Source organism: Lissotriton helveticus, chromosome 2_2 (genome assembly GCF_964261635.1).
Source record: "Lissotriton helveticus chromosome 2_2, aLisHel1.1, whole genome shotgun sequence".
Taxonomy (NCBI): Eukaryota; Metazoa; Chordata; class Amphibia; order Caudata; family Salamandridae; genus Lissotriton; species Lissotriton helveticus.
The window spans coordinates 339,690,037-339,704,599 of record NC_136060.1 but is presented as its reverse complement, the minus strand read 5'-3'; the positions used below and the strand labels follow the sequence as shown (position 1 = coordinate 339,704,599).

At 41.8% G+C, this 14,563-nt stretch overlaps 1 protein-coding gene across 1 annotated transcript in view; it reads left to right on the top strand.

Moving 5' to 3' along the window:
* Positions 1–7,651, top strand: part of JAKMIP1 (janus kinase and microtubule interacting protein 1) — a 1,395,482-nt gene extending 1,387,831 nt beyond the window's left edge. The window contains 2 exon segments of the mRNA XM_078678490.1: positions 7,278–7,296; positions 7,299–7,651. Coding sequence (XP_078534616.1) covers positions 7,278–7,296; positions 7,299–7,426 — 147 coding nt within the window. The 3' untranslated portion in view covers positions 7,427–7,651.
* The last annotated feature ends 6,912 nt before the right edge of the window (positions 7,652–14,563 follow it).

Sequence of the window (14,563 nt, the reverse complement as noted above, 5' to 3'; positions counted from 1 at the left end):
CAGAGGGGATTGTGATCGCTTTCCAATCTACCCTCGATTTCCATATCGCATACCCCCTGCCATAAATTAAGGCTGCAAATGACGTAGTCTATTCTACTTTTGCTATAGCCATTGTCAAATGTACAGACACCTTCCTGGTCACCCTTAGTTCTTCCATTTAGGGCTTTTAGCCCGTATTCCAGGCACATAGCATTTAGTAGTAATATGTCCTTCGTCCACCGTTTGACTGCAACCAAATTTAGGGTTGGAACACCCCATAGGATGTCCTCCTCCTGGCCTAATGGATTCTCAGTGTTATCCAACGGTTCAAATGTCCTATTTAGGTCGCCAGCCACTACCACTCTATTTCCCAGGGACTGTGATTCAAGGAAAGTATACAAGGCCTCTAGAGTGGGTGAACTCCCAGTGTTGGTACCCCTGGCATAAATGTTATAAATGTCTACCACACCCCACTTGTCCGATGTCATTCTTAACAATTGGATGTCCTTGGAACCCAGGTCCAGGACTTTAACTTTAACTTGTAAACCTTGCTTAACCCAAACTGTTAAGCCTCCCATAGGTCGACCTCTAGCACCTCTACTTGCTGGGATTGAAAAGTTTAAATAGCCTGGTAAAAAAATAGGATCACACGCCCATGTCTCCTGAAATAGACACACTTCAAACCCCTTAATAAAATCTATCCAGTTTTGGGACAGTAACCGGCTAGATAGCCCTGCAATGTTCCACGAGAAGAACTTCCCTGGGATTGGGCCATCTCTGGCTCCGACCTCAGGGACTAATGTGGAAGATAGATTAGTTGGGCTTTCAGTATTCCCTTCTTGAACTATCTCAAGGTCCAGAGAGTTATTATCAGTTTCCTGGGAATTAATAGTATTTGCTATAAATACTTCCTCTCGCCCCATACTATACATACAGGTCCCACAGTTTGCCCTCGGGCTCGCAATCTTCCCACCGATGATTACCTCTTTTGGGGAAACTCTTGTGTCCAAACTAGGCACAATAGAGTTCCCACATAGGTCGCCCTTTTTTATCATACCTCCCTCAATACTCAGGGGATCACCCGACTTCGGTCAACAGCCCCAACCCAAATTTCTTGTCCCATCATGGGAATTATAGGTTTGACCGTTGTAGAAGTTTGGTCGTAGCAAAGGCACAGGGTCGGGGACGTTCCCTAGCAAAGGAAAGTAACTGAAACTACCCAGGTCGTTATTCACACCAGATTGGGCACCCATTGGTCTTGGGTAGAAAAAGGTAAGATCCACAATACCCACCCCTCCGCTATTGGTGCCCCAGCCCGGCCTTGTTATCCAACCTGCCACCCTTGGATCTTGGAAATTTATTACAATACATTCCCCCCCCAGATTTTTAGGAGTGCAACCTATCCAATTAATCCGTCTTACCCCGATAATCAAACCATCAACTTCCCCGGGCAATGGTCTATTAACCCTTAGCCAGTGCATGACCTTATTTTTTAACATCTGGAAGGTTTCTCTTTGTCCTACCAATAAAGGTGGAACATTGGTTAGGACAGCCACATAGGGGTAGGAATCTGGGGTAAGGTTCATAGGGGGTATCCTGGGGGAGGCTTCGTCACTGGGAGTGTAAGGCGGCTAATGTCTGGAACAACAGGGCGGGGTTTTAGAACATTTTGTACAGCCTGGGGATTATTCAGTGTACCGTTGCTTTTTCTGTGGCTGATGTTACCACCAGCCACAGAGCCAGAACAAGATTTCTGGATGCTTGGTAGGTATTGGGTACTATTACTTAAAGGAATAGCATTTTTAGGACACTCTTTACTACCCTTGGTCTCGGTGTCTGGAAGCTTTGTTTTCCCCCCAGTGGTGCTACCTAGGGGCACTGGCAGTTCGGTATTAATCTTACTGCTTTGTCCATTTCCTTTGGGCCCAATTACAGTGCTAACCACGGGAGGGTGCAATTCAACCGTAGGAGCACTTTCATCCTGTCCAGCAGAATGCTGGGTGTTCCTACTCTCACCCGTCCTTAGATGGGACTTAATTAGTAGTTTTGTGGAGAAGAAGTTATCCAGACTAGCCTGCTCAAAGTGATCTAAACGATCCGCTAGTTTTTTAACTCGATCCTCTATAGGAGCCAGAAGGGACTTTAACAGTCTCTCCAACTCAGGGACCAGTAGCGGAATAGACAATAGTGTCTCAGGCGACGCTATCGCTATAGGGGCTGGACTTACTGGAGCAACTTCCCCCTCTCCCGTCAATGCCCCGATAGGACTACTCCCAACAGAATCTTGTGGGTTCGTACAAATTCCCACTTTTCTGATTTTTCTCGGGGGTTTTGGGGCATAACATTTCTTAGGAGCCACACTCCTCTTCCTTTTAGGACAAGGTTTGGATTGTACTACATGAGATAATACACTAGGTTGAGCCATGCTTGACTGACCAATAGGTGATTCAATAGGGGTGCTAGAAAGGATTTCGGGCAAAATAGAAGCGTCAGATTCTAAAGACAGGACAACCAGTGGCTCTATAGTTGGAGGAAAGGGGTAGGATGTTTCCAATACAACTGGGAGTGTTATAGAAGATAAAGGGGTAACCAGTGCCGGAAAGCTTTGTGGGGTACGTTTTTCTACTGAATTTTTCAAAAGTTCAATAGATAACCTGCGTTCCGCACGTTTTTCCGCCAGGGCAATATCCTTGTCAATGTCTTGGGTAAATCGATTGAAATATTTGTCCAATGGACCCATAATGGCAGGCCCTGCCTCAGGCACCAAAGTGTTGCTACTAAATGATGAGGACATAGTGTAGGATCTCCTAAACTTTTACCAAAAAAACCAAGGAACAGTTTACACAGCAATACGAGTTACATAGCACACTGTTGAAGACAAAATACCAGAGATGTGAATGTCAGTGAGGGGGCCCAGCCCGGCCTACTTCGGCCCCTGACGGCCACAGACGGTCCCCACCTTGTCCCGGGCGCACTCCCGGGCGCACTCCCGCGCGCTCCCGCGCAGCGGAAAAGACAACTCCTATTAAAGAAAGGAGGTGTTCAAGGGGCGGGGCAAACAGGGAGAGCGTCCAGGTGCAGGTGATGATGGCAGCGCAGGGACTCCTGGGCAATGGAGTCCCTGTCCCTCACCTGGCGCTCGCAGCCCTACTCTTTCCAATTCCAGCCCACAAGATCCAAGGTCCGTAGCAAAGCGAGGCGCCCAGGCACACGGGCGAAGCGGGACCCGCGAAGCGGGTACCGCGAGGTCTCTAACAAAAAAAAAGCAGCCTTGGAAGCGAAAACGGCACACAGAGGGCTCTCCCACTCGAAAATCAGCAAGTGTCTCCCACTGTTCCAAAAGCTGGCAGGCACCTTTCAATCGGTGCTCAAGGGGCGGGGCAAACAGGGAGAGCGTCCAGGTGCAGGTGATGATGGCAGCGCAGGGACTCCTGGGCAATGGAGTCCCTGTCCCTCACCTGGCGCTCGCAGCCCTGCTCTTTCCAATTCCAGCCCACAAGATCCAAGGTCCGTAGCAAAGCGAGGCGCCCAGGCACACGGGCGAAGCGGGACCCGCGAAGCGGGTACCGCGAGATCTCTAACAAACAAAAAGCAGCCTTGGAAGCGAAAACGGCACACAGAGGGCTCTCCCACTCGAAAATCAGCAAGTGTCTCCCACTGTTCCAAAAGCTGGCAGGCACCTTTCAATCGGTGCTCAAGGGGCGGGGCAAACAGGGAGAGCATCCAGGTGCAGGTGATGATGGCAGCGCAGGGACTCCTGGGCAATGGAGTCCCTGTCCCTCACCTGGCGCTCGCAGCCCTGCTCTTTCCAATTCCAGCCCACAAGATCCAAGGTCCGTAGCAAAGCGAGGCGCCCAGGCACACGGGCGAAGCGGGACCCGCGAAGCGGGTACCGCGAGGTCTCTAACAAAAAAAAGCAGCCTTGGAAGCGAAAACGGCACACAGAGGGCTCTCCCACTCGAAAATCAGCAAGTGTCTCCAAAGATATTCTGAACTGGTGCAAACCATGGCCACTGTTATGGTTTTAGGTCTTCTGCTTGTGTAATATAGAAAGGAACAAACAAATTTTCCTCCAATGCATGTACACCAAAGCAAACACAGCGAACTCATATTGTGGAAACAGTTGTTACATATGGTGCTCATCACATATTTTGAGTAATAGAGATTTTAACACAAACATTGTAAACACTCTTTGAAAAATAAAGTGGATATGCACTATTTTTGCTGCTTTTGTAATACAAAATATAAAAATGGACTCAAACACAATTCCATCTATCACATTCGAAATTGTTATCTTTCTACAAAGAAAATATATTCTGAAACTATTACTAAACAGATGCAACATACTTTCATGCTTACAAAGCAATATGAGTGTATGTGTTGTGTAGTCTTTTAAACAACTAAACCTTAGTCCATGAAGAGGCCTTCATTTAAAAAGTTAGCCAACTGATTTTGCCCTGTTTTGCCACCTATGTGAGAAAACTGATTTTGCCTTAAACATAGCCCCAAATTTCATAATGGAAAAGTGAATGTAACGGCTTCATCCAAAATGATGGTATTTACAAACGTGTCTAGTAGTACTACTGTAATGCTACTTCATGAACTCATAAATGCAAATGTATCAAGAATAAAGGTAATAAGAGAAATAAGGCCTAGTGCTATGTAAATGTTGCACGTGTGCACATGCGTCCGCATTTGTTACAGTTTGTATAAATCACTTCCGACCAACACAAAAATGAGAGAGCACCTTTTTACGTGGAATATATTCACAAAAACAACCTGTTGATATTCCACAACTTGTGTTTCGCTACAAAATCTATTTTTCAAGAATGTTTAAACATTATATGGCAGTCAGTATATACACACTGCTTTATTAGATTGTACAGTTAAGAGGCTTTGCAGACTAATTAATAAAATATAGTAATGTCTGCTTGAAGCAGATAGTGGATAAGTGTTCATTAAAAAAAAACACACTTTAAATATGTGATGAGTGCATATCAAAGATAAAATATGTAGGATCATTGTGAGTTTGTCTTCCCATAGGAATTTTTATTGAAAGGTTATTGTTTCAGTACACATCCTATGCTAGACAGTGCACACTCTCTTCTGCACTATGGGGCATCGTACGTAGCAGCGATAATATAGCGCCAGTGCAGGGAATGAAAGAAGCAGCAGCTGTCCACCATTCAGGAGAATGACATACATGTGCACCAATACACAAATGCAAAAGTTCATAACACAGAACAGTTCATTATCCAGAATATTTCACCTTCATCCATTATAAAACAGCTATGCAATATAGCCGTCAATCTTGCTCTCACCATCAACAGGACTAGCAGTTAGAAGTGTACATGACCTAAAACATCAAAAATCGTCCCTCTTTTCAAAACGTCAAACCTTCTAATCAAGTGACACTAGTATACGAACTGGATCCCTCTGAATTAACTACACAACAACAGCTTCTCCCTTCACTTATCACAGTATTCACTATCAGCTCAGTGCACGACAGATAGGTCATCACATATTGAACCAACACAGTTCAGAGAGACATATCTGGAGAGCAAGTCACTTCCAAATTGCTAAACATACTACAGTAGAGATGCATCCCAAGTGCGGAGTAGGTTGGAGAAACATTCTTCATCTATCAAGAATGTTAATGAAGTGGCGATGTGTTTTGTGATTCATTTTAGAAGTAATATGTGTTCATGGATGTCAGCGTAATGACTGTGTGATGAAATGGTATTGTGGGATGTTTTTTGGTGTCTTGTATGTTGATGTTATTTAAGCCCCATATATTATTCTTTCTAGAACATTTTTAGATTTTAGACCTTTGATCTTGTTACACAAATCCATCCAAAGCATTGGCCCTGTTACGTTTCTGACCACCTGACAATTCCCTCCCCAGCAGGACCTCTTCCGATAAATGTTTTAATTGATCTCCACCATTCAAGCTTTTATCCTTGCATGTATGGATGTAGTATTTCTCTAGTGTGAACATAGGCAGCAGAGTGCAGTACAGGGTCAAAGACAAGAATAAAATCAACAATTGATAGGAGAGGTTTGTGGACTGTTAGGGCATTGTTATGTAGTGTTCTTTCAAGTGGTGTGTCATCAACTCTATTTTGGAGCAGTGCTGGGGTGATCTTGATAGCCGCGAGGACGTCATGGGTGTATAGACTGAAGAAGCCTGCTCCCTTGTTTTTTCCTTTTTACACTTCCTAGTTTGCAGTCTGATGGTGTCCTGGCTGCGGGTAGGCCGAGAGCCACTAAGATGATGAGGTTGTCTGTAGGATAAGTGGGTTGTGCTCGTCTTGATGGCTTTGTAATGATGCAACTGGTTTGGAAGATGGTGGAAGCCAGCTAGGGGAATCAATAGAGTTCCATCAGGATGAGGTTGATGTGATCATATTTAACTTCAGGTCCTGGATGAGATGTGCATGGCTAATGATTAGTGGTCCTTGGAGCACCAATTTGGCACCCTGTGCTCCTGTCTCATAGAGAAATTATGGTCCTCCAACGTTGAGGGTAGAGTTAATGAACCTGAAACGTTTCACAAGACTACAAAACCTCCTCAGTCCCTGAAAACGTTGATCACTTAAATTTATACACATTTTTCACTCGTTAATCTTTTTTTCCGGTGCTTAATTTGTAAATGTTTTTCATAAGAGCATAGTGTCAGGGTTACCAATTACCAAGTCTGCCTATTGTAAAATTCTATCTTGGGTCTCTTTCTTCTACTTTACACTTTCTGCCTCTTTATCTCACTCTTGCAGTTTCTCATCCCTGTTTTCTCCTTTGCCACAGTTTTCCTACCTATCTCTTACTTCATTTTCTCTTTTCTCCTTTTTCTTTTGCTCCCAGTCAACGTCAGGTGATAAAATGCAAGCCCTGGCCCTCTAAAAATGAGTTCTCATGACAGCCATCGCCAGTCAATGGCACAAATTAAGAAACGCTTGTCTTTGAGATTATAGTGGGGTGCCTTGAGGCTTGGGCGATATATTGTACTGTGTAAATTCGTCCAACAATAATAAATATGTACTACATGGTTTTCAGAACTTTATAGACACTGTATGAGAAGCCTACTAACCCAAATGTAGCATGTGTGTAGTTGTCAAATAGGTCTCCGCATTTGGAATTCACACTCCCAGGCCATTATTTTGCTCTTTCGATGGTGCAATATTAATGTCATTTCATACAACTGAAATGTTCTGTCCATGAAGCACAACTGCAGTACTGCAGTAAGTCAATATTTACGAAATCAAGTTTGCTTAAACATGTTCCCTTTCTCTTTTTCACAGCACATACGAAGAGCACATGGATAAAGAGCGAGTGCCAGTACACAGCAAATGAAGAAGTCGTGGCTTATTTCAGTCACTTCACATTTTTGAACTTATTTGTCAAAAAGTTTACATTATATTTAAACCTGCAGACCCTTTGCACTTGTTAGAGATTTTTTTTTGTAAAAAAAAAATGATGGTGTCCATTTTCACTTTGGAATTGTATGGTGGTCAGATAAGACAAGTGCTGCGAGGACATTGCTAACATATCATATGCATACAATGCAAAGTGATTCAAAAAAATATTTAGAAAAACTAAGTGCTATTACTGATGTCTATGTAAACTACGAAACAACAGACCATTTCGGTACCAAACCAAAATCATTGTCTCCATTCTGCAAGCATTCAACACGTGTCATGTGTGTTCCTCAAAAAGACATTTAGACAACTTGTTTTTGATATATTTCTGTATAAAAAAAATAAAAAGTTTCACTTTTCGTGCCATGGCTAATTTCTGATGCTAAAGAGAACCTTGCAGGACATATACCGACCATCAACAATGGGAGAAAATAATTTTTGTAAGCTGCTTAATTCAGATCCCCATAACATGTCTGATCACTAGAAAAAACGAGGAGATTACATGTTTAAATAAAAAACTCTCAGAGAAGCAATTGATGAACCAGAAGCTGGAATTTGATTGTATGGCTCTAAAAGGTAAGCTCTCAACAGTCAAGGAACTAGACTGCTCTGACCAACCAACACAAAATGAGGATCAAGAAAAGGCCATATACGAGCTGCATCAACAACTGGAAGTTTTACAGGGGCTCTTAAGCATTAAGGAAATTAATGAGAGGAGCTTTATTGACAGAATCTGTGAACTTGAAAGGAAATTGGAATTGACAATGGAGAATGGGCGGCTGCTGAAAGCGCAGCATGCTACATTACAGAAACTGACCAATCAGAAGGAGGAGGCTGAACAAAGGCTGCTAGAGAGGTACGCGCAGGTGGAAGAGCTGGAACGTCAGAAAACTCTGGCTGATGAGGAACACCAAGAACATCTACGCTTGCTGTTGAGCGAAATTACAGAGCGGGAAGAATCCTATATGAACCTAGAAAAAGCAAACTTGATGCTATTACGGCAAATGGGAGAAATGGAGAAAAATATATGTTACATGGACGAGAAGGTAGGGCATTTAAAGAAAGAGCTTGAAGATAGAGTCTTCAGTGAAGCAGCAATGCAAAAACAGTGCTTTGACATGGAGAAGTCGGTCAAAGAATGGCAGCTGCTAGATCAGCAGCAAACAGAGCAATTTAAAAGGCTAGAACTTAAATTACAGAGTATTATTCTTGAGCAGAAAAAGCAACTTGACGAAAAAGATGAAATTTTAAAAGGGCATCTAAAATTTCTAGCTCATTCAAATAATAAAGATGGAGTTCGTACAGTTGATGAATCTAATGTGCGTGTTCGATCTCCTGCTGAAAAGCCCAGTTTGCATGAAGAACAAAGAGGGTTAGATTTGGAAAAGAATGAAAGATTTGTCCAGGAAGGTGCATTGTTAAAAGACATTAATACCTCAATTGAAGAAGTAACGGAACTGCACAAACAAGTTAGGTTAAACAAAGAATCTCTGCCAGAATTTCATGATAGGACGGTGATGCTTGAAAGATTACTTGTTAATGCTGAAGGAGAAAATAGGACCTTGCGGGATAAAATCTTCCAAAAGGATAGAGAAACTGAACATACATTTCAGATGCAAATATCTAATCTGGAACACCTCCTGAATGAGTCGCAGCAGAGACTGTTCGCATGTCATGCAGAACTTGATTGCCAACACCATGATTGGTGTGATGAACTGAACAGATGGAAGATGAAATGCTCTAATTATGAGAAACAGGAACTAGAAATGGAGAGTGATATTCAGAATCTCAAAGACCTTCTCAACAAAAAGGAACTAGAGGTGTCTCAGTTTAAATTGTCCATGACCCGAAAAGAAAAAGAGTTAATGGACTGTAATTCAATGAAAAATAAGGGTTTGTCATATCTGACACTAGACTATAACAAAACAGTTGTACATTTACAAAATAAGATGTCTAGCTTGCAGAGGGAAAATGAAAAGATGAATATTAGCCTGAGAAATAACACCAAAAAGCTTGAGTCATCAGTAGAAAACTTGAGGAATGTCATGAGAGATCTGAAGGAAAAACAGCACACTCTTAGGAGAATCGAGGGTGCCCTGCAAATATCAGCTAAAGAAATCGAAGCCCAACTCCACGAGAAAGTACAATTTGTTAAAGCTGCTGAAGCAACATTAAAACAGACCCAGAAGTTAGATGATTCAGAGCTAATAGAAAATAAATATAACGACACAGTAGAGGTTTCCGTGCATGAGCAGAAAGTCAACTCAAAGTCTAACAGAGAAAATGTGGAAGAGGTAGGATTTTTTTTTAAATTTGTGTGATTGTACGTGGGACCAAATCAACTTTGAGATGGTAAAATTTTAATCATTTGCCGCAGACAGCTACTTCCTATGGTAAAAAGGCACTTTAGGGATTATCCCCGCTGTTGTGGTTTCATACTTTCATCATGTCGCTCTCTCAGTTTTCTCTCTGTCACTAATGATGTATAGATCCTTCTTCACCCATGAGGAATAGTGGTCATCTGTCTAGCTCACTGCTGTTTCTGTTTCTCTCAAGGATTCCAAAAATGAGCTGTGTCTTTCTGGACTCTGGTCCTAATATCTTTTATGCATGTTTATTCAGAGTCGAGTTCCCTTTCTGACATCTTTCCTTAAAGCTCTTTAAAAATAATATAATGAGAGCCCTCTTTGCATCACATTCTTTGCCTACTCTTATCATCTACAATACCTGCAACTCCAAGGACCATTGACTGGCATCTCACCTGATAGGTCACTATAGGAGACATCACTTTCCTCGATTCTCAGTGTTTTGTGTTCAGCATTTCAGCTGGTTGCTGATGTATGCAAGTTTTCATCCATCATACTCTCTCCCGAATTTAAAATATGAAAAAAGCTTATACAGTCAAAAACTGTTTATACAAATGAGAACGTATTTTCCTGACCATATCATGGTGAAAACAAATAGACATAGTAAAAAATGTTTGTGAACACTATAGATGCTGCACTTAATGATAGCTTTATCTCTATTTCAGTAATTTTGTTTATATTGGAATTTGTGTACAATAATACCACATATTATTATAATGAGACCGCTATCTAATCGAAAATGCTCGTTGAAATTGAGAAGTGATATTATAGTTAAATGACAGTCCTAAATGCATACTCTGTTGGACTGTTGGAGTGGTGATGTTAATTGAGATATATCCCCACCTTAGCTAAATGTTGAACAAGAGCACAAACACAATGAATTCAGGCCCCACGATGTGGTAAAACAAATTACCTTAAGCTCTATGAACGTATACAATTTTCTTCAAGCAAAATGTTAAAATAATAACAGACCAGTACTTGTCTTATGAATATACGTGTACTGTGTACTTCGTACCATAAGAGTAATTTGCATCCTTATATACAATATTGTGGGGGTTATTTACTAATGTTGTGCACATGGCGTAAAGCAACGCAAGATGGTGCAAAGCACTGTGTTGCTTTACTTACAATTAATAAAGCCTGAAAGTGTACACAAAACCGTACAGCGCCGCACAAGCGCCTATTCAATCCTTGGGAAACAACACCCAATATCTGCAAAATCATTGTATCTGTGCTCTCAGTAATCAATTAACTATTAACTACATTGGAATTGAAAGCCATGCAAGACCTGGGCTCAACTGCCACCTCATTACTTAGATCTGAATTTACAGGCAATTTATAGGTAGGGCACTAAGTTGCTTGGTCCTTAATGCCCTTCTTTCTTAGCAGTGGTTCTCTCATGTTAGAGAATGTATACTTGTGGCCACGGGTCTGAAAGTCTACATACCCGTAGTCACTCTTTCTGGTAAGCTAATTTTAATCTATCTCACAGACAAAAAAAATGTCTCAGCAAATTCTTAGATTTTTCTGCATGACAGAACTCTACCATTGTTTGTTTAAAACATCAAGCATACCCTTGGGAGAATTCAAAAGATTTCTTGGCACCAAAGTATATTCTGGGCATCAAACAAGTCACTTTCTGTATATAGGAGCCTTCACTTGAAAGATGAGATGGAAGCCCCAAGATATCTCCTAAGTGATGGCTCTGTATCTTAGTATTGTCATGTCAGTTTATTTTTTAACTACAGATCCAGGATACTCCTATGGGCTCATATTTTGTACCACTCTATGTCATCTTGATTTTGGATCATGATAAAAAGATTGAGGCCTGGTATAATATGATGGAGGGTTGAAACCAACATGCAGTGCTCTGCGTCTAACATATCAAAGACTTAATTGTCAGATGGAATGACTCCCTGGAATGCATATAAGAATATATCAAACTTATAAATGAATTATAATTAATAACATTCATAAATTCATTTTGACAATAAAAATGTTTCCTCATTAGAGATATTGGTTGAAAAATTAAAGGCAACAGTAACAGGCTGGAGATGTATAGTAAGGGTGTGAGAGCTGATACCTTTGCAGAGAAATAGGCCACACAGTACATTTGTTAGGATACATTTGCTCTAGCCTCTGACATAGTTTGGTTGGACTTTATTTTAAAAAACAACTGAGCAAATGGCTCCCAGGCTGATAGTGAATAAGATTAATTTTTAACTGCTATCATCTCCTGGCATTCACTATGGTATCTGCTGTTGTGTTGGCAAGAAGTCTTGGAATTTTCTTAGCCTCCCCCTTAGGTAGTAAAGGGATACTAACATACCTTGCAAATATATAACTATCTGTCTAAATCTATTGGATATATCTAGATCGGGAGAAAAACTGTCCTGACACAGACTGACAAGTTATAGAGGAACTCTCCTTTACTATAACCGCAAAATAGTACACATGCAAGACACCTGGACTAGTGATGTTAGAAGTCTTTATTTTAAGTCAACCTAGTGCAGAAAATATGTTGAACAATGGTAGCAAATATCACACTTATTTTAGCAATATCAAAAATTATGACCAAATACAAATTAAAGAAAGCTGACATGATATTAGTTTGTATTTCTTCTTCCACCTGACACCCCAATAGTAATTGTTAATAGTTTTGAAAAATCTGCCATTATGAAAGTTGGGGTAGAGTCACCACATATCTGATGCTAAAGGTAAGCTACGCAATCAATATAGCACACATTCTGGTGTAGGTTGTGCCTACCACAAGGCTTTGGAGAGATATTCCTCCCTGGTGTCAGTGAAGCATCTCTGCGTGAGACAAAACATAGCATCTTTTATGTCGTTTTTCTCACAAGGAGTGTGACAATGTGTCCTTGTAATATTGATGAGTTTTGGCAACAATAGTCTTTGACCTGGCATCCTTGGTGCTGTTTCTCCTGACTTTTTGCCTTCTGACCTCCTGTTTTGCTAACTTCATTTTTGCTGGCTTTAGGATTCTGGCCCTTTACCACTGTTAACCAGTGCTAATGTGAGAATGCCATGTACTCAAAACATGGTAACATTGGCCAATCCACAATTGGCATATTTAATTTACCTATTAATCCCTAGTAGAGTGCACTATATGTGCCCAGTGTCAGTTGATTAAATGCTACTTCTGGGCCTTCATCACTGATTGTGCCACCTACTCAGTAGCCCTTTAAACAAGGCTCAATCCTAACATTGCAGAGCCTGTGTGTGCAATATTAAGCTGCCATTTCCACCTAGCAACTTAACCTACTTGTTATGCCCAAACCATTGCTTTTATTGCATACACGTCACCCCTAAGGTAGGCCCTAGGCCGCCCAATGGGCAGGATGCAGTGTATTTAAAATGTAGGACATGTACTTTCGAGTTTTACATGTCCTGGTAGTGAAAAACTGCTAAATATATTTTTTTCTACTTACTGCTAGGCCCATCTCTCCCATAGGTTAATGTTGGAATTGCCCTAAAACATATTTTACGGGTAATTCCCATTTGGTAAAAGAAAGAGATTTCGATTTTGATGTTTTGGACTCACAATTTAAAATTACAACATATGTTGAAGTCAGATTTTGAATCGTAAGTCTGAAAATACCACTTTTAGAAAGTTGGCCTTTTCTTACTTTGGCCATTCTATGTGTCTGCCTGTCTCTGACTACACACCTGGATTGGTGACAGATGGACTTTGTGCATATTCCCTTGTCAGTCAAGCAGAGGTAGTAGAGGTGTGACATGTGTATCCTGATGGTCGATCAGTAAGCTTATGGGCCTTTCTGATATCGAGTGGGAGGGAGGAGCTGTCACTTACACGTGAAAAGGGCTGTGCCTGTCCCCACACAAAGAACCACATACCCCCTGTAGTGTGTGTGGAGCCAGGGCAGGAAAGGCAGCAACCTTGTAATCTTCCAAGGCCTCTTTAATGACTCCCTCACCTCAAAGGCACATTTAGGTATGATTACTGGACCCCGAAAACCATTAAATCGGTTTTCTACTGGAACCAAGGTCATTCTGCCTTTGCTGTAGGATGGACACCCCCTTTACCAACTGCATTGCTGTGTTGGCCTGCTGCCTGTTGATTGCTGTGTTGTAGTAGGGCCTGCTACTTGGCTACCGGCTATGCTGTCTTGGCCTGCTGCTTCTTGCCTGGGAGTGAGAGGAACTGGACCTGCTCTAGATATCCTTGAACCCAAGATTCTCCAAAGGCTTATTGGCGTGTCTCCTTTTTTCTGAAGTCTCAGGGACACAAAAGACTTCTTGAAACTCTGCTGGTGCTGCTGGACTCTGCAATCATTGAGTCCTAACCTTGCCTGAGGTGTCCTCTCCAGTCTGCAGCTGTTGTCTTAAAAAATCGACGCAGTGGTCCCTATGCGCTGACGGGAACCAACTCAGTGTCCTCCAATGCCGTGTCGATTTCAACAACGATGGGGGTCCCGACTATGAGGTTCGACGACGATGCAGCGCCGATTCTTTAACAACGTCTACGAGGCTCGTCGCCAATGCATCGCCCGACTGTGTAGAAAAGGCTGATGCATAGTGCTCTTGACGTCAGCGCTTTGCTCCATACAAGGTAGTTTTTCAGCAGACCGTGCATGGGTTCTGTGGACGCCTTGTCCTCCATCGCGGTCTGTCTGAACTTTGGATTTGCACTGGCTCCTGGCAACCTCAAGTAACCTTTTGACAGCTAGTGACTTCTAAGCACTGTTTTTCCATTTAATCTTTAAAAATTCATATCTCAAGTTCTACTTATTGGATTTTTGTTGTTTTGGTCTTGTTTTATTA